The sequence below is a fragment of the Terrapene carolina genome, unplaced genomic scaffold (genome assembly GCF_002925995.2).
Source record: "Terrapene carolina triunguis isolate 2854851 unplaced genomic scaffold, T_m_triunguis-2.0 Scaffold113, whole genome shotgun sequence".
NCBI lineage: Eukaryota > Metazoa > Chordata > Testudines > Emydidae > Terrapene > Terrapene triunguis.
Genome location: NW_020664464.1, coordinates 12022854 through 12042540, shown reverse-complemented (window position 1 = coordinate 12042540; position 19687 = coordinate 12022854). Strand labels below are relative to the sequence as shown.

Genomic DNA, 19687 nt, shown 5'->3' with positions numbered 1-19687 from the left:
CTCTCTTTAGCATGGCAGCTCAATTAGAGCTAGTTTGAGTATGTCACCTCAAGTTGCAATTTACACCTCCACTTTTAAGTGTAGACATACCCTAAATGCTGGACTCAGATTATCCTGGTCTCTGTATACCTATGTATTTGTTACAGTTTTCTTCTATAAGTAACATTGTCAAAGAATTAGGCTTTCCTAGAGCCAACTTAATATATTTCTAATGACTTAAGCACATTTAGTTGAGAGTACTGCCTATTCTGTAGCATCCAACGTGTACTGTACAGTGCTCAGTGAATACTATTGCCATTTTAAATGTCAGAAAAAGAAACAATATTAGATTTGAAGGTAGATTTTAATAAGGTTTACATCCAGATTACATGTGTGGAGTACTTAACATGATGAACAAATTCAGCATTCTTAGAAATGTATCCAGAACAAATCTATGATTTTCCAAAGAGACAGAGAAGAATAGCCATTTGATAGTAATTTGTAAGTGCTTTTGCTAAGGTCCTGAAATGTAAAGCCAGCTTGCCATCTAATATTTAGAATAGCACATTAAATCAAACTGCACAAGCTGTATGTATTGGAAAAAAAGACATTTTCATAGCACTACAGATATCTCCCATTGAAAAAAATAGTCCTTTCTCAATAAGAATTTCAAAATTTGTTAGCTATGTTCCAGGCATTAAAATGTCCCTTTCTCAGTTAATTACATGTAAAGTTTCTACATTAATCTCGATCATGTTAATGTAAGCAAATTCCTTATTTGCAAGTTAATGAATAATTTGGGATGTAAAAATTTTCACAACACAATTAACCTTTGCAGATTTGCTTAGCATTTTGAAGATGCTAAATTCCGCCCTGAAGCAACATTATGAGTTCTTCTGTGGAATTTTGATTGTGACAGTCTTAACTTCTGTATATTCGTGAATGCCATATTCTCCCCTAGATAAACGAGAAACAACAATAGCACTCGCTGCAATGCTGATCATATTAGTGATGTCTCAGAATGGATCTGTTATAGTACTGTGCAACTGGCCACATTTTCTTGGTCTCCTTGGAAGTTTTCAGTATAGCTAGGCTACTGCTGGATGCTATTTTCAACACAAAAGCAATTGCTTCCCAGGAAAAATGTGTCAAAGGACTTCCATTTTGGTATGAAACAATATTACTGAAGCAATTTAGCACATCTTTAAACTGCATTTCTGAGCCCCAAATCAGGAACTTGTCACAACATACACCTGCATGCTTACAGAGTCCCCTTGCAGGGACTTCCTCAGCTGTCTGAATTTTCCTAAGATTCTTATTCTTGGGTGAATGAAACATAATTAAACCATTATGGGAACTTTTAGTTAGCAAAGAAATTGTATACAACATTATGTTTAAATATTGTTCAGGCTTTGACATAAACCAACAGAAGTCAGGAAACAAAGTTAAATCAGACTGACCCTTAACCTGTCATGATGGCCCTTTAAATTTCACATTGTGAAATCAGGATGGACCTGTATGCTTTAATTTCAAGTTACCTAGATGTTTTACATTTTATGCCACACTGTCTAGACATAATTGATTGTTTTATAGCATATTAAGCTAGACCTTGCTACAATCTAATTATATCTTGGCTCCTATGACCATACTATTAAGTATGCATATGAGAAAAGCTGAGATTTATCAACTATCAGGACCCTACACTGAGAAATCCTTTACTGAGATTACTTTCACGAGGCAACTTGGCCATTCATAGCATTCATTTATTTACTTTGTAACAGCAAAATTGTATAACCTGCACTGTAATGGTTACCTTCTAAGTTTTCTTTTAGCTTTAGTTCTAGATATAGCCTGACACATTTACTTTCTTGTTCTCTGTGTTATTTATCACACATTTGCTTGTTTGTGTGTCCACTCCTTGAAAATGTTTTTGCCAAATGTGGTGTATAGAAATATAACATAAAATTTTATTCTTTTCCATATGACTTTTCTCCGTAAATTCTCATTCTCTCTCTCTCTCTCTCTCATGTTTGGTTTACTTATGACTCAGATTCCTACGTTAGACACCCAAGCCAATGGAAATGTTGCCTCCTGATTGTCCTTTTATGTCACTCCATTAACTTTGATGATGCACTCCTACACAACATGAGGGAGGAGATTTTCAAAGGCACTAATGGGAATTAGATGCTCAACTTCCTTAAAAACCCTTATTATAGAGAATACCAGTGTTTACATTATTTTTGTACAATTTCCAGTGGTGAAATCATTCTCTAATAACTGTATGTATCTCCTGATTTCTGGAAGGGGAAAAAAAAGAGTGGTTTCTAAAGACAGTGGTTCAGAAATGGCTGCCTCAGGTATTTGACACATACCAAATTTAAAACAGTCTTTGATAGCAATAGCTTAAATCATCATTTGTTCACTTTGGGTGGGATTTTCAAAAGTGCCTAGCTTTGGCCTAGCTGTTCCCTTCAACATTAATGGGAGTTTTGCCAAAAGGAGCAGATTGAGGCCACTACTGAGTGCTTTTGAAAAATCCTACTTGTTATCTCTAGAACGAGAGCATTAACTCAGATGCAGTACACCTGTACATATGTTATTATCAAATTAATTCTGTTATTCGATGCAAGTATCTATCATGAGACTTAATGAAAGGGAAAATATTTATTGTTTTGACTTTACCCTTCAGTTAACAAATTAATGTAGATGGAACATTGTTGCTGTGATATATTGGTGTTCTTTAGAAACTTGCAAATGGCTGCTCTCAATGTATGTTCTGAAAATCAGAAGGCATAATGCTATTTAATGCCACAGGCTTCCATGATGTCAGGTGTTTCATGATATTACTCATTACATGACTCATCACATTTGCTAATATTACAAGTGGGGATGAGTGAGCTGGCTCAGATAAACCAACAAGTGATCCAAAAGGAATATGAACCAAACTTCAGAGATTCAAAAGAGTTTGGTTCGCTTTTCATTTGTATATACCTTTCCACTTTGTGGTTTGAGTCAAAACCAGAGGTAGAAAGACTGAAAGACTGTGAAAGGCTATTTCTGTGGATACTTTTGAGTAAAGTGGAACTGGGAAGCAATTTAAAAATGTTGCCATAAACCTGCAAACCTGGAAACGTTCATCTAAACTAAAATGAACCTCCAAAACTTTTGAAATTTGTGCCTCACTAGTTACAATATGCAGGATGGGTTGAATTTTCAAAAACTGAGCACCCAAAGTGGAATCCACAAATTATACAGGAGCCTTCAGGTAACTGCATGAAAACATTCCTGTGTGCATGCAAAATGGAAAACTGCACCCACAAATACCAATTTTGCATGTACATGTGAGCCCTTATACCTCACCACAAGTGCCCATTCTTTGAGACACTGGCTACAGTGTTAATAATTTAATTACTGACATTTATGAAATGATTTGCCTGATGCTATATGTAATAACAGGAAAGCTCTGAACTTTAGCTGAAATATATGACACTACAGACCCTAGGTAAAGCGTTCTAGTGAGAAATGGTAAAAGTGGTCCCCCAAAGTTGAGTTTTAGAATTCCTGGGAATGTCATGCAGCTAAACCCTAGTGTACAGATCTGAAGCATTACTTACAGTTCTCGTCCATTTCCTGACATTTTAAATCCTCCAAAAGGACACTGAGCAGATACTGAACTATAGCAGTTAACCCTGAAAAAGAAAGATGACTTTACACATCATGGGCCAGATTCTCAGCTGGTGAACATCAGTATAGTGCCTTTGATTTCAGTAGAGCTATGGTGATTTCCACCAGCTGAAGATCTTAAATATACTTACCAGGTATGTTGTTCATAGTTCAGTGAAACAGTAATACTTGCATTTACAGTAGTAGATGTTGGATTTGTACTACAAATTTAGGGTCTTCAAGGGATAATGATGATTTTATATTTGTAACTGACAACTATAACAAATCTCCCCCTATTGAAAAACTGTGAAGTTCTGGCACCATTTTTCAGAGCCCAAGGAACAGACAGTGTCTTTCAGGTTTGTTCTCAGAAACAAAATCTAGGGTCATTTCACTATTCACTCAGGATATTCTGTTGGATTCTGCATGACAGTTCCACTACACTATATTATTTGCTGTTGAGGACAAGAAACCTCAGTAGAAGTGTAATTACCTATGGCAAAAATTGTTAATAGGGCTAGAAACTAGCAGAATTAATAGTGTGGGCAGAGGGAGCCTTCTACTGGTTCAATTGATTAGTTGACTCAGTCCTCAAGAATTTTCAACTGAGAGATTCTTCATTTCTACATCTTCTAATTCCCTTCTCTTTCACTGCCAGGTCCCACTGACTTCAACACTGGCAAGTGAGGATTAGGAAGAAAACAGAGATTTCCACAGAGAACAACATTTATTTGAGACAAGAAAATATATATTTTTTAAATTAGTCTCTTTAAATGTTTTTGGTTATTGACTACTGGGATGCGTCACACTGGCTCTCTCTCTAAAGGGTTTATACAATTTTAAATACTCTAAAGAAAAATACTTACTCTTGAATCAAAACCCTAAAATTACTTTTGTAAGAAGGTGCATTTATTTGGTTTACCAGTAACCATACATTATTCACAAAAGAATACAAATCTTATTGGACAGGGGACTGGTGCTAATTGTGTGGTGTTTAAGATCTAACACAAAATAAGGCCAAGCTTTGGGTCCTTGAAAAATCTGTCTACCCCTTTCACTACCATGTGCCACTTTACTGGTGCACCAGGGCAACTCTCAATGTGGAGAACTGCATTAATTATTTGAGTCTTTCTCTCCATTCAGCTCATCCCCAGGGTGCCACTCCACCAAGGTTGATGTCTGAAGCATTTTAAGAGAATGGGCTTTTTAAGGTAATGTGGGAAACTGAGTTTTATGAACTGAGTTTGACATGCATCTGATGAAGTGGGTATTCACCCATGAAAGCTTATGCTCCAATACATCTGTTAGTCTTAAAAGTGCCACAGGACTCTCTGTTGAGTTTATATTGTGCTACCACAGTATTGTGTATGAAGAGTCCATCAAGTCACCTGGACTTTCTAACGGGCAGATTCATGAGAAATACTAATAGCAAATGAGGTATTGGAGGGCAAGGGGACGGAATCTGCCTCTCTAGAGATCAGAAAGGTTTAGAAGAAAAACATATATAGTAAGTCATGCAATAAAGTGTTGTTGAAATGGCCTCCTATTTCAGCATAGGCTACTTTATAAATATTATCAATGAGGGATAATTAAATCATTGTTACATACCATACTGTTCCAGCCTGAAGAGCAGTTGCAAATGTCAATGCTTTATCAAGGTCTTTGGTAAAAACTGCTGCTGCTAACCCATACTGAGTATTGTTTGCCCTCTTGATCACTTCATCTACAGTTTTAAACTTCATGATTTGCTGCACTGGCCCAAAAATCTATTTCACATCCGGGGGAAAAAAAAAAAGGTGGTTAAAATCTGTGGAAACTTCAGCATGGTTTACTGTTTGAAATAATTTATTTCAAAAGTATTTATTTCTGTCAGATGAGTCTTATTCCTATGTTATTAGTCAAATCAAGAAAATAGACTTTAGGGCATGATAACTAAATGTTCAGTACTATCCTAAGTGCAAGTGAAGTTAGAATAATATGGAGTCTACAATTAATTAAAGTAAGATGATTGTAAACATGAAAATAATTAAAGAGAAACAGAAGATCATTTAATACCTAACATGAAGTTACAGGATGTTACCAGATCTGTTCAGTGTTCCAGTGAACTCTTAAATTACTTATTTTTTCGTCAACTCCATTTTTAAAATTGAAAAAGACATTCAACTTTTCCTCTCATAAACCTTTTATTAGCACTTTATCTCCACAGGTGCCTGCACAACTAAACAAGGAAGCCAAGTAAAATAACTAATTCTACTCTCCTTCTGGGTGTTAACTATTATACAGGAAAATATTCCATTAGACTCAGCTCTTCTTCTGTTACTGGGCAATTAATTTAGCTCTGTGTTCGCAGCCAGAAATTACAATGCTGCACTATTCAGTACTTCTGTAACTAGGGATAGGAGACTAGTACTACATAGGCTCAGTCTTGTTCCCATTGAAATGAATGGGAGATTTGTGCACGACTTTACTAGCAGCAGCATCTAGTCCTAATTTTGCAACTAAGGCTACATGAATTGGTTTGGATAAAAGAAGCAGCCACCTGAACATCCCCCCCACCTCCCAATTAAAATTGAAAGTCAACCTCTGAGGTTCAAAATTGTAAATTAAACTTGAATATTTTTAAATTGTCTCTGCCCATCCTGGTTTCGTCTAGATCAGTGCAGATAACAGAGAGGCTATTCTTGTGGGAGTGATGTTCTAACGGAAACCAGTAAATCTGGTGAGGAAGTATATTTCTGTGAGATTTCCCACCTGACTTCTAGACAAAACAAACAAACAAACAAATGTTCCAAAACAGCTTTCAAATCTATTTGACTGAGAGGTTATTTTTAAACCACTCTCCTGTTGCTCCTGGCCCCTCAGCATTCATTCTAGAGGCACCAGGGCTTTTTTATTCCCTTTAAGTTAATCTGTTGACAGCCAAATTGTGAACCCATGGGGGTGCAGCTACTCAACAGAATAGTTCCACTGAAGTCATTGGGACTACTGCAGCAAATAGCTGCTCATCAAAGGGTTCACAAGCTGTCCCTGAAAGATTTGTTTTCTCTGTTATGTGTTACCCTAGCTCTGGCAGTATAGGGTGATGTAACTAACAATTCCAACCACTGTACCTGTTGTCTCATATATAGACTCTAACTGGAATCTTTTTTAGCCAGGCAGATTATTCTCCTTTTCCAGCACATTTCATTGAGTTGACTAAGCTAATGTAAGTAACTAAGAAAGAGATTGTAAATAGAACCAACCTAGAATGAAAGATTTATTGCGAAAAATTTTATCTACCAAATTGACCTTTTAAATGGATATTTTGTACAGACATTTAAGCAGAGAACTGCGTGTGAAAGTACAGACTGTCATGAATTTATTTACCTCTTCTTTGGCGATGCGCATATCATCTGTAACATTAGAGAAAACCGTGGGCTGGATGAAGTAACCTTTGTCTCCCCATGGACCTCCTCCACATTCCAGTTTGGCTCCTTCTTTTTTCCCACTCTCAATTAGGTCAAGGATTTTACGAAACTGCTCCTTATTAATCTAAATGAAAATATATTGCAGGAGGGATAAAAGTAGCATGTACTGATAGCAATCCCTTCCCAACCCATTAATCGCTCCTTAACAATGCTGTAGCTTCATTAAACCTTACATGTTGAAATGAAACAGCTGGCAAGCCTCATAAATTTTTTCGTCTTTAACTTCTCAAAACTTTACAGGCTTTTCCCATATACTGGTATATGGGTGGAGTACTTAACATGATGAACAAATTCAGCATTCTTAGAAATGTATCCAGAACATATACCGGTATATCAGTAATTAGAAATATAAGCACAGTACAAAGGGTTAAATGTTCTAAATGAGCTGATATTCTAGTTGCATAAAAAATAAAGATTCTCCTCTATAAAATACATTAATTGCAGACTTCTTTCTGTACTCTGAAATATGTGGGATTACTATTGGCCCATGCAAGTGGGCATCACTGAGACTGATCCTGCAGTCCTAATATAGGGCCCGATCTAGCACTCACTGACGTCAGTGAGATTGTTTGGGATCAAGTATACTGGCAAGCCTTCCCAAGAACTGCTGGATTGGTCACACTCTTCTACTAACACTAGTAGAGGGAGAAAACACAGCAGAATTTCAATTCAGTACTATTTCATTTTGTTCTATGACTGGAAGTTGCTGGCATACAGAATAACTGTTGGCATTGAGCTTGAATGGCAGTTTGTTTATTGTGTTACACCAAAAACAAATGCAAGCAACGCCAAGCATATATCAGCTTGGCAGGTCCATCCGAGCAAGATGAGGAAGGAACAGGCATTTACAATGGGAATGCAACTGAGACAAGCCATTCCCAACAAAATGGCAAAGTTGATAACAGAAAATAGAGTTGTACCATGTTAGAAAGTTATTATTGTGGCAGCAAAATAAACACTCTATTGTACAAAATTTCCCTACAGAAAGGAATGGACAAGTAACTCTGTATATGTTTCAAAATATAAAACCAACAACACAACCTGTTTCTTATAGGTTGAGAACCTTCCTATCTTGTCCATTTTCTTTGTGATTTTTTTTCTGCGTGTTTTTGAGGTTCAGCCCTACAAACACCCAGTCATGAAGACAATGAGAGACTACTCCCATGAGTACGGTTACCCCTATCCATTAGTGTAGATAATCTGGACAGCACAACACTCAAGTGAAATCCTGGTCCCAATGAAGTTAGTGGCAAAACTCCCATTGATTAAGTTGAGTTAGGCACACTATGTTTACTTTTGCCCAGCATTTATCAGCATTCTTATTGCGCAGTTTTGCCCATTATTATATCATTTTGCTGAGGGGGGGAAGGGAGTTCTATCTTCTTGCTTAAGATGACATGTACAGTACTTTAGAGAGATGAGGTGACAACTAAACTCTTGCTACAGAATTTGACTTCAAGCCAAATCTCACTGTAATACTCAAATGATTTGTCCAGTTCTTAAAATTGTCAACTGCTAAAACCATTGTTTACAGTTATCAGGGTTGTGTTTTAAAACCTTACTGGTAGAGTTTCTAAGTAAACTCTTACTTAGTTTAGTAATAAGTAAACTCTTTAGCTAATAAAGTATACACAGAAAAGTTTATCTGGGAAGCAGTTTTTCTTCTTTTTCATTCGTTGTGGTCTGGTATCATAATTCACCATGGATGTTTTGCACCTCATCCCTTTTCCACACAGTAGAGAAGGAGACTGGAGAGTTGACTAAGCAAACAGAAGGACAAGGCGGGAGGCCAAACACTTCAGCTTAATCAGCTCTAGTATTATCACACTCATTCCCATAAAACAGTATTTTTAAAAGGCTTTGGAGAACCCTGGGTGATTTCAGTCTATTTTGGAAGGTTCCAACTTACCCAATGGTTCAATAAAAGCTATGAGAAAAGCTTGAAAATATTTAAGAGGATTGAAGTCTAACTGTTTTCCCACCTTGGCCACCCACTATACTTTTAAGCAACTGCCTTATTGTACCCAATAGATATACAAGGTTACTGTTATCCTCATGGGCAAAATATCTTTGATACGTGCAACATCATGAAGAATAGAAAATATTGAATTGAAATAGCTGGCAGTTGTGTCCACTTTCCAAATTAACTCTTTGGGGACTTCAGTTATAATGTAAACTAGATTGTAAGCTGTTCAGGAAAAATTCTGTTTCATACTATTTGTTTGGACAGCACCCAGCACAATGGAGCCTTAATCTGGTAGAGACCTCTGGGCCCTATTGTAATACCCAAATAATAATAAGTGATGATAATGTGTGAGTCAATGTGCATGTACACATGAATATGTGATGATATAGTGTGCTCCCATGAGTACCACTGTGCAGGACCTCCCGAAATAACATCAAGTGTCATAACATTGACAATAGAAATAAAAGTGTCATGACCAGGCCCTTCCAGTATAAGAGACAGGTTTCACTGAGAAGCTGGGAAGCTCTGCTTCCCTATGGAATAAAGCTCTCATTCTTAGCCTTACATGGCTGTTTGATAACACTCTTGGAAATGATAAGACTTTTGCATATAGAATCTCAGATAGCAATCTTGCCAATCCTGGGTATTGGGCTAAAGAGGGAACATTTCTCTAGCAGGTCAATTAAAAAAACTAAAATAAAATGAACCTGTGTCTCCTACATGTTAGAGTTTAGCTGGAGACACCGATTGTCTACATTCTGATTGGGTCCTTTTAATGACATCACACCTGCACACAAATCTCCAGTGGAGTCCAGTGGGACCAAGATTTTCCAAACTGGGTCCCTCAGACACCAAAATAAGTGGCCTATATGGGAGCTGCTGGGTGCTCAGAACTTTTCAAAGTTAGGCCTCTTAGGGTACCTAAAAATGGACTTACAAACTTTAAGCACCCACTTTGCAAAATCTTGGTCCTGGTACCTCAATAATGTAAAGAACAAAACACACACATCCCATGCTCATTATATTTAATGGATATGGGGGAGGAGAAACAAGAAAAATAAAAGCAGCATGAGAGGATGAAGAGAGGCAGCTAGAGTAGAAGGGAAATGGGCAGAACTAAAAGTAAGAGTTTTAAGCTACCTCCTCCCCCAAAGTGCACAGCTACTCTTTCAACTCCAGGGTCTGGCCCACCAGTCACTTTTAACTCACTTTCCAGTACAAAAAATGTCAATATTTCAATTGGAGCTCTTGGTGAGTTGAAAGAAGCAGCTGCGTCACAAACTGCTGCTGCCTTTTGGACTGCGAAGAGGTCGAAAATAGGAACTTACAGAAAAAAGGGAAGGGTTTGAAATAATTACTAAACAATACTGTTGTTACTGTCCTGAATGTGTGTAACTGTTGTTCACCATGTTCAGCTGAATCCAGTCCATCATCCCTTTTTCAATTCAGTTTTGAAAAACAGTCTAAGCAATAGTATAGTATAGTGATTCTGGGGATAAAAGCTCTGCTGGCCTGGTAGGAAGATAAGGGGTGCTGGTGAGCTGAGAATGAAAATGAGGGCAAGAAAGGGACATGGTGGGAGTGGGAAGAAAAGGTTTTTTTATTTTCCTTTTAAACCTCTTCAGAAATGTACCTTTCAGCAGTTTGACCAGTCCTTTTGATTGTGGTAGGTTTGTTTTCCTCTTTCATATCAAGCAGGAGTACTTAATTTTAAACTCAGTACAGCAACAATAACATGAGGGTGGCTTCATGTTAGCTCAGTATTAATCACACACTAGACTAATCACACACACACACCTTAATTCTCTGAAGTTCAGTGTTATGAACACCGCATTCCTTGGTGTTTATTCAACCCAGGATATGGTTGAAAGGACACACCTTTCAAACTCCCCAGCTAGGATTGTTTTGGATGTATTTTTCCATCTTTTGTGATGTCTTTGATTATTTCAAGTGTCAGTACAGTTGCCAGGAAGAGGAACATTTTATAACCATCCAAAGAAGTGGGTTGTAGCCCACGAAAGCTTATGCTCTAATAAATTTGTTAGTCTCTAAGTTGCCACAAGTACTCCTGTTCTTTTTGCAGATACAGACCAACACGACTGCTACTCTGAAACCTGTCATTTTATAACCATTAATTTTGGGGAGTTTTCTTTGCTCAGCTCTAGTTTTATCATCTCTAAGAAGATACTTTTATTCTATAAGGATCAGGTACACAGTGAGTAAAAAAGGTATATTTACAGTACATACCCTACAGTGCCTGCTCCCATTTTAGTCAGACGTTAGACAAGGAACCATCTAACAGCTCTATAAAGTAACCTAAAAAGAATCCTTATCAGTTGCATAATGTTATATTTTAAAATATGCTTAATTGGATATTTATGTAACAGGCTAAGGTTCTGCAGAGCAAAATAGTCACCACCAAATTGTGATACAATGTGTTTAAAATTTGCAATATTTTGGGGAGCAGAACTGGAAGCACAAGAGCCTTGGAGGAGTGGGGAAAATATCAGTAACTGACTTCTGCACAGCTGTTCACTTATAATACAGTGGTAGTACTTAAATATATTATTGTTAGAGGTCTCTGATTAGTATAGATGGGTAATAATAATTTGAACTTCTACAATGGCTTTCATCTGAGTTTTCTCAAAGCACTTTAGGGGGTGGGTAGGTATTATAGTATTATCCCTATTCTATAGAAGAGGGAACTGAGACAAGGAGGTGAAGTATGTTGCCCAAGAACATTTACTTAAAGATAGTAAGGCATAAAATGCTGGTCTCCTGGTATGTAATCCTCTCCAGGACTCTAATATGTGATGTTGCACCCCATAACGCTTTATGGAAATATGCTTATGAATGTAAATATGACATAACTGGAATATGTTTTATGCTACATATGCCATGTAACATATCTCCGCAAGTTATGATCTACTGAATATATTCATCCTATTTGTATGCATGTATCATTTTTGTATTTGAAGTTATAAATATTGGCTGTGTACTTGTGTACCTGGGGTGGGGGGAACTGTTCATATCTCTCTATCAGTGTTATAGAGGGCGAACAATTTAGGAGTTTACCCTATATAAGCTTTATACAGTGTAAAACAGATTTATTTGGGGTTTGGACCCCGTTGGGAGCTGGGCATCTGAGTGCTAGAGACAGGAACACTTCTTAAGCTGTTTTCAGTTAAGGCTGCAGCTTTTGGGAGACGTCGTTCAGGCCTCGGTCTGGGTTTGTAGCAGGCTAGCGTGTCTGGCTCAAACCAGGCAGAGCACTGAAGTCCCAAGCTGCCAGGGAAAATAGGCTTAGAGGTAGTCTCAGCACATCGGTTGGCAGTCCCAAGGGGGTTTCTGTGATCCAACCCATCACAGTAATTAATAATGAATATATTTTAAAGTGTGGTGCCTGTCACAGAGGCCCACTCACTCCAGGAACCACAGCCTCCTCTTTGTGACTCAGCCCTCCAGCTAGGTCACTATGAATGTTTCCCCTTCCGGGGCAAGGTGGAAGGGTGAAACAAAGACTTTCCAGAACAAATTGTCCCAGGCAGTCCACTGTCCTCTGCTTGGCCTGTGCCATGTCCCCAGTGGCTGGTAAGGGAAACCGGGCTCACTCTCTACTCCGGGTTCCAGCGCAGGGACCCTCTAAACAGCAGCCAAGGTCTACACTCCTGTTCCTTGCTGCTTTTCCTCTGAGCCGTCTTCTATCTTCCTGGCTTCCCCCCTCTTTGGGTTTGCCAGCCTCCCAACACTCCTCCCAGGGAATAACTGTGGACTATCCTCTATAGTCCTAACACACCTCTGTTCTCCCGAAGGAGTGACTGCAGCCTACTTCTCTACAGCCTCCTTCTGTTGCCAACTACCTGGCTTTATACAGGTCCCTCCTGTTCCTATCCAGTTGAGCCTCATAGCTGATTAATCACTCCCTGCTCCCTGGCTGCTCCTCCAGGTGCTGCCTATAGGTTAATTGGGCCTAATATACCCTCTCAAGGCCAGTGTGGGGAGTACACCCCATCCCAGTGCCTCTTTGCCATAGCATTACAGGACCATAAAAAGTTAGAGAAGTATAACTTACCTGGGGACCTTGATTTACACCACAAGACAGAGGATCACCAAGGGTAATTTTCTTAGCTCGCTCAACGCTCCTGCGGACAAACTCTTCATAAATAGGTTCTTCCACAAAAATCCTAGAGCCTGCTATGCAGCATTGACCCTGATGGTAGAACAGACCAATGTGTGCAAGTTCCACAGCACTGTCCACTGCAATGAAATGAATATTTAATCAAGTCTCATTTCTTTACCGTCTCTACATATACTGGTTTTGAATGCTCAGAACATGTGGAAAATCTGCCTTGCCTCCCTTTGTCATGCCACCTCATTTGTAAAACTTTCCACTGTGTGGTCTTTTAAGGCACAGATGATCACCTGCTTACATGTATCCAATGCTACTATTCAAAAGACATCTAAATATGATACACTTAGACAAGTGCACCTTTGAGTACATGGTACAGAATTTTCATTCCACATTTTCTCATGATGCTGGGTCAACAGTGCCAAAAGGAGCATTCATTTGTGGTAGCTGAAAATGATCAACTTTCAGCTATCCATCTGCCTGAGTTAGCAGCACTCTTGCCAGTAGTCCAGAATCTCACAGATTCATATCCCACAACAGAAGCTAGTTTTGTACCCAAAGCTGATATTACCACACGTTACTAAGGGCTGACACACTGACAGAAGTTCTGTCCTTCCATGAATGTCAGATCAAGGTCCTTTTTTCCAAATTTTAAGTGAAAATTAAGTTAAAGGTCCTGAGGCATGACTAGAAAAGAATGAAGGATCCCACATGGGTACTGGACAAATGCAAAATATGGTACACATAGAAAAGAAATAAAACAAAAGTGATTTGGATACATTGTCTAAGACCAAGAAGCAAAAGAGGAAGGTAGCTATAACAGGAAAAAAGATAAATAGAACTACTAACAATCTGCATCCGCAAATATGATATTAGGACTTTTCCCTCCAAGTTCCAATGTAACCCTCTTCAGATTACTCTTTCCAGCAGCTTCTTTGATCAGTTTGCCAACCTAAAATGTAGCACAAAAGAGAATTTAATCTAAACATTTTCATAACAAAACCCATAAAATTTAAAAGTGTTGTTCCATCCCCAGCTCTCACTTTCCCAAAAAAGTGAAGGTTGGGTTAGTAACCGTCCAATACAAGAATCATTAAAAAACATTTTGGGGGGATCAGATGGTGGGATGGGTCCCTGAGTTTTATGTCCCTCAGGAATTCCCCCATCCTCAAACCAGAGATAAGCCCAGGTCCCACTAATGCATCTGTGAAGGGTTATTCTGTGGCTCCCTCACGTGGACACAGCACCTCCCTCACCAATCATGTGCCTGTCTTGGAGCAGCACTGAGCACTAACATCACCCTCACCTCTGTAACACAGGCATTCTGAGGTAGGGGGCAGGAAAAGTTGCAGTCACAGGGCACCAGGGCTCTGATCTCCCACCTTCTCCCATTCAAGCAGCCTTCCTCTACTCCAGGCAGTGGGAAAGACCTTTGAAGCACCATATGTGGGAGGGGAGCTGTGGAGAGGGGAATCTCTGTCTGCACAGGCCACTCTTCCCTGGTCCAACGTCTACCTCTTCAGCGGGATGAGGTAAGGACGCCCAGAGGGGACTAGAGAATATGGGAAGGGCAGACACAGCCCATGGCACCATTCTGTTTCCCCTCCACCTATTGCATTATTAAGGGGACTCCCTTGCAAACTGGACTGGAGAAGGTAGGGTGGCGATGCCAGCTTCAGTGTGAGGGATAAAGTGGGTAGAGTCCTGTCTGTTTTCGTTGCAGCCAGATAATTTGGGGGAATTGATAGTGCCTAGATCTTCCTGCTTCCAGGAACAGCTGCTCTTTCTTGCTGCTAAGTTACTCTGTGAGGGAAGGAATTGTCATTGATTCCTGGCCTGGTCTCTCATGGCTGCAGGGTTTGGGGGTTTCCTCCACTTCCCCTGCACCAGCCAGCTGTAAGAAGCTCTGGAGAAGCTCCACCTGCTGCAAACTAGCAGCTAATGGGAAGAGTTATGTTGCCAACCCCTTACTGATCTCCATTAGGAAGGTCTGTGGGGGTTCTTCTCAGACCTAGAGATTCCTGGGAGGAAAAGCAGCTATTGCAGTCAGTGGATATGGACCCTTGTCATATGAGAGGTGTGTTAACCTTTGGATGCTACACCCATGATAGATAAGTATATTCAGTCTCTTACTCACACTCCTATGTGGCACACTCTTATAACATTGGTGTTCTTAAACCTCCCACAGAAAACACATACAGTATAATTAAATAATGCCCTTATTGGGCAACTATTAGCTCAGATCCTTGCTTTTTTGTAAAGTGAGGATTGGGGAAATTATCTGCCACCCCTCTTTAAATTATTGAATGGAAACATTATCAAATGCACTTTTCTTCTCAAAGAAAATTTCCTTTGATATATGAGTTATTGATGCCATCATTTATTTATGTCATGGTAAAGGCCTAAGCAGGGGTAGGCAACCTATGGCACGCGTGCTGAAGGCGGCATATGAGCTGATTTTCAGTGGCACTCAGACTGCCCGGGTCCTGGCCACCGGTCTGGGGGGCTCTGCATTTTAATTTAATTTTAAATGAAGCTTCTTAAACATTTTAAAAACCTTATTTACTTTACGTTCAACAATAGTTTAGTTATATATTATAGACTTATAGAAAGAGACCTTCTAAAAACGTTAAAGTGTATTACTGGCACGTGAAACTTTAAATTAGAGTGAATAAATGAAGACTCAGCACACCACTTCTGAAAGGTTGCCAACCCCTGGCCTATGGCATTAGTGATCATCTACACTAGTGGGTCTCAAACTTTTGTACTGGTGACCACTTTCACACAGTAAGTCTCTGTGTGCAACCCCCCTTATAAATTAAAAACACTTTTTTTATATTTAACACTATTATACATGCTGGAGGTGAAGCAGGGTTTGGGGTGGAGGCTGACAGCTCATGACCCCCCATGTAATAACCTCACAACCCTCTGAGGAGTCATGACCCCCAGTCTGAGAACCCCTGATTTAAACAGAGGCCCATCCTGTAAAGATTTATGCATAAGTTTGACTTTACACATGTGAACAGTCCAATTGACTGTAATAGGATCACTCATGTGCACACATATGCATAAATCTTTGCAAGATTTGCGCCTAGATTTCAGGTGGTTTTCCCTACCAAAATGCCATTGTTGAAATTAAATAGTAGAAAGTTCCATTTGTTGCATTTTCAAATTTTTAAGACAACCTCACCCCCCAAAAAAGATATGAGAATAATATTTTAAAAAAGAAGCTTTAAAATAGTACTGCTAAATTAGAACCAATTGTATCTCATTGGATTCCTTTGTTTGAAGAGCCCTTCCTACAGTACAAACATCGTTTAGATATGTTTGAAGTTTTCAGTAACTAACAAATCATTACACAGACTTTGTTTAACAAAACAGCAGCCAAAAAAGAAAAAAAGTTAAAATAATTACATAAAGCAAGCCAGACACTAAATCATTACTGAGAATCAGAGGAGCAGAGCATTCCAGTTTATAGTTACTTGCATTCAGAATACTACCTGTGTAGAGCCTGTGAAAGCCACTTTATCTATGTCCATGTGATGAGAAATTGCTGCTCCAGCTGTGGGTCCAAAACCTGGCACAATATTCACTACCCCCGGTGGAAATCCAGCCTAAATTGTAAAAACCACCAGAACTATGAGTTAACGATGAAGACTGGACGAGCACTTCTATTACTCTGATTAAATTGTTTCTGTTCTACAGCTCCCCAATAATTTTTCCCCAACCACCCAATAAGTCATTCCCACCCCCAACTCAAATATTTTTCTATTTGACAGTTCTGTCTTTTTTGCTTTTCTTGCAGACTAGGTATCTTGCTCTAATCCATTGCAGACATTCTTTTGGAAAAGCAGACTCATTTTCTGTCATTATTTCAATGCTTTTGTCAAATGGTGAAACAGCATTAATTCAATATGCCCCTCCCCAAGTCAGAAAATGTTTAATGACGTGAAAACTGGTTAATATCTTTTTCAGCTTCATTAAGGCAATTCCATTCATTTGACTGCTGATTTAGAGTGAGATTCTGCTCTGGAAAGTGACTGTAAAAATGTCATTGAAGTGTGCCACACAGAATGGCTTACTTCTTTCCATTGGCACAACCTGAGCTGTAGGTCTTTGGTGGTGGACTGCTAGCAAGGAACTTTCCAATACAAAGTGGGTGGATCTGGCTAGTGAGGAGGCATGTCCGGTGTACCTAGGAAACGGGCTGTTTAGCCTCCGTTTAAAAGCTTCTGTTTAATGCTGTCCTCCTCCCTGGTGTACAAATTTTGGCTTGACTCAAACCCATTGTCTCTCAGTGACTCCAGATGAAATTTGCTCAGTTTACAAACAGAATATATCCGCCCCGCAACTGCCACCCCAGCAAACTTCCACTAGGGTCTGAGAATCAAGTTGGGTTCCCTTCCTGCTCATGGAATCCTCACTGCTAACTTAGACCCAACTGAGGTGTATGGTAAGTATAGTTAAGGTGGGTCTCAATTTCATAGAATGGGTCTGCAGGGCTAGCAGTTAGCAGAAGATTGTTTTACTTTACATGAAACAAATGTGGCATGGAATCACTGAAGGTAATAAACATGGATCCCTTGTGTTATCACTTTAACAGAGTCCCTTTTTAGAGTAGAACTGGGACTTTGAAATAAGAAGCCTTTGAGGCACTTAATAGTGAAATAAAACTCCCAGACAGACACGTTTAATTAAGAATACCACATAGCTGAGACTCATACACATATTGTATATATTTTTTAAAAGTTATTTCATATTCCCTAACATAATAGCGCCCTGACCCTAGTTAGCTTCTAGGCCCTACTACAATATACATGTTAAATTATAATATCAAATGTAATATAATAACATAACATATATAATATAAGCAGGTTTTTTAATTATCTTTTTTTAAACTCAGTCTTTTTAAGTGCTCATTAAAGGTTCCAGATTGACGTCATTGGCAACTGAAGTCCTCTGTTTAGCCACAGAATGGGTCTGCAACAATGAAATCTTCTCCATGCTGCCTTAGCTATGTTTTGTCCCTAACCTAAAAGGACCACCGTTAGGGGGGGAAAATGACAGTGTAGGGTCTAAAAATCTATTCCCTCACTCGTCTCCATAATGAGACTGCCAATGAGGGCATCAGTTAGTGCCAACTGTGACTATGTTGTATTCTGATGTGAACACTTGTCCATGAAGACATGAATTAGGATCACCAATTGGTTTCACATAAAGCAGCTATCAGAGTAACAACTTTTTGCCACTACTACTAAGCTCAGATTTCAATAGGTGATTCAGATGCAAAAGTAGAGCTGCGATGAATTTTGGTTCACAAATTTGGACTCAGAAACAATTTGACAACTTTGATAAAAATTTGCACATTTTAATGCCCTATAACTTATATCGGAGCATCCATCAAAAATATTCAATCCGGATATATTCAAACTTTAGATATACCTGAGCTTTCGACAGGTGAAATTTGGATAAAGAAAACAGAAACAAAATGAAAAATGATAAAACTTGATTTTTTTAAAATGAAAAAAGTAATTCTACTCCTTTCTACATAAAAGTGCCATAGTATTATATCAGTTATACTCTGTTGAACAACAGCACTGAGATTTTGAATACAGTCGACTCCTTATTGCAGGAATGTTAATCTTATATTTAGAGAGAGATGGTACTTCATCAAGGTCAGGGTAGAATTAAGTTAATTTCTCTTTTATATTGCTTTTCAATGGAGCCATCATCTTTATTTTTGCTGATTAAAATGAACAGATGGAATACTTTGAGCAGTAAAAGCAATTCCCCCAAATTGTATTTTCTAGTAAAGTTTTCCTATGTGACTCACTATGAGCAGCATTTGGCTCTTTTGTGAATCTCGTCCACTTCATCATATTTTTATGTTTGCCCTAAATGTACTACGGGCTGTATTTGTGATGAGTCATTGTTATGAGGCAGAACACTAAAATGTGCTGAGTCAGGGCTGATAGTACTTGGGGAAGTTACTGACCTGGTGATTATTGATCTTGGTGGCAGTAATCACATCTAGATAAAGTTTTTAGTTTGTTTTATTGACCCTAACGAGAGGCAGTTTAACCATTTCAACACTCTTCTCTGGCGTCGCTTCTATGCTTGGTAACACCCAGTAACATTACTTTGAAACCAATGGAATGTTAAGGAGTACTGTACTTGAGACATTCAGAAGCACAGGAGGTGTATTATACTTGGACATATTGTACATGAAGTTTGGCAGCAGTCAAGCAGTTTAATTTTATCCTCATTAATCGTAAACCCAGGTGAACAAAATATGTGTTCCGTAAAATCACCCACACAAACAGATTTGTTACTAAGATAACCATGATGATAAACTAATCACCAGTCATCTCCAAAAGCTTCTTGTTTGCTTTGAACTTTGAAAGGTATGATGCTGTTATAAAACAGTCATTTGCCAAGAAATTTAGTTTACTAGATTGTTAATGTGATGGGATTTTTTTTCAG

At 38.8% G+C, this 19687-nt stretch overlaps 1 protein-coding gene across 1 annotated transcript in view; it reads right to left on the bottom strand.

The window, feature by feature from the left end:
- Nucleotides 1-324: 324 nt before the first annotated feature.
- The window catches only part of ALDH1A1 (aldehyde dehydrogenase 1 family member A1), a 48871-nt gene continuing 29508 nt past the window's right edge, over nt 325-19687 (bottom strand). The window contains exons 7-13 of the mRNA XM_024211020.3: nt 16705-16818; nt 14054-14156; nt 13148-13332; nt 7009-7173; nt 5251-5408; nt 3594-3668; nt 325-936 (exon numbers count right to left, since the gene is read on the bottom strand). Coding sequence (XP_024066788.1) covers nt 864-936; nt 3594-3668; nt 5251-5408; nt 7009-7173; nt 13148-13332; nt 14054-14156; nt 16705-16818 — 873 coding nt within the window. The 3' untranslated portion in view covers nt 325-863. The remainder of the gene's footprint in view (nt 937-3593; nt 3669-5250; nt 5409-7008; nt 7174-13147; nt 13333-14053; nt 14157-16704; nt 16819-19687) is intronic.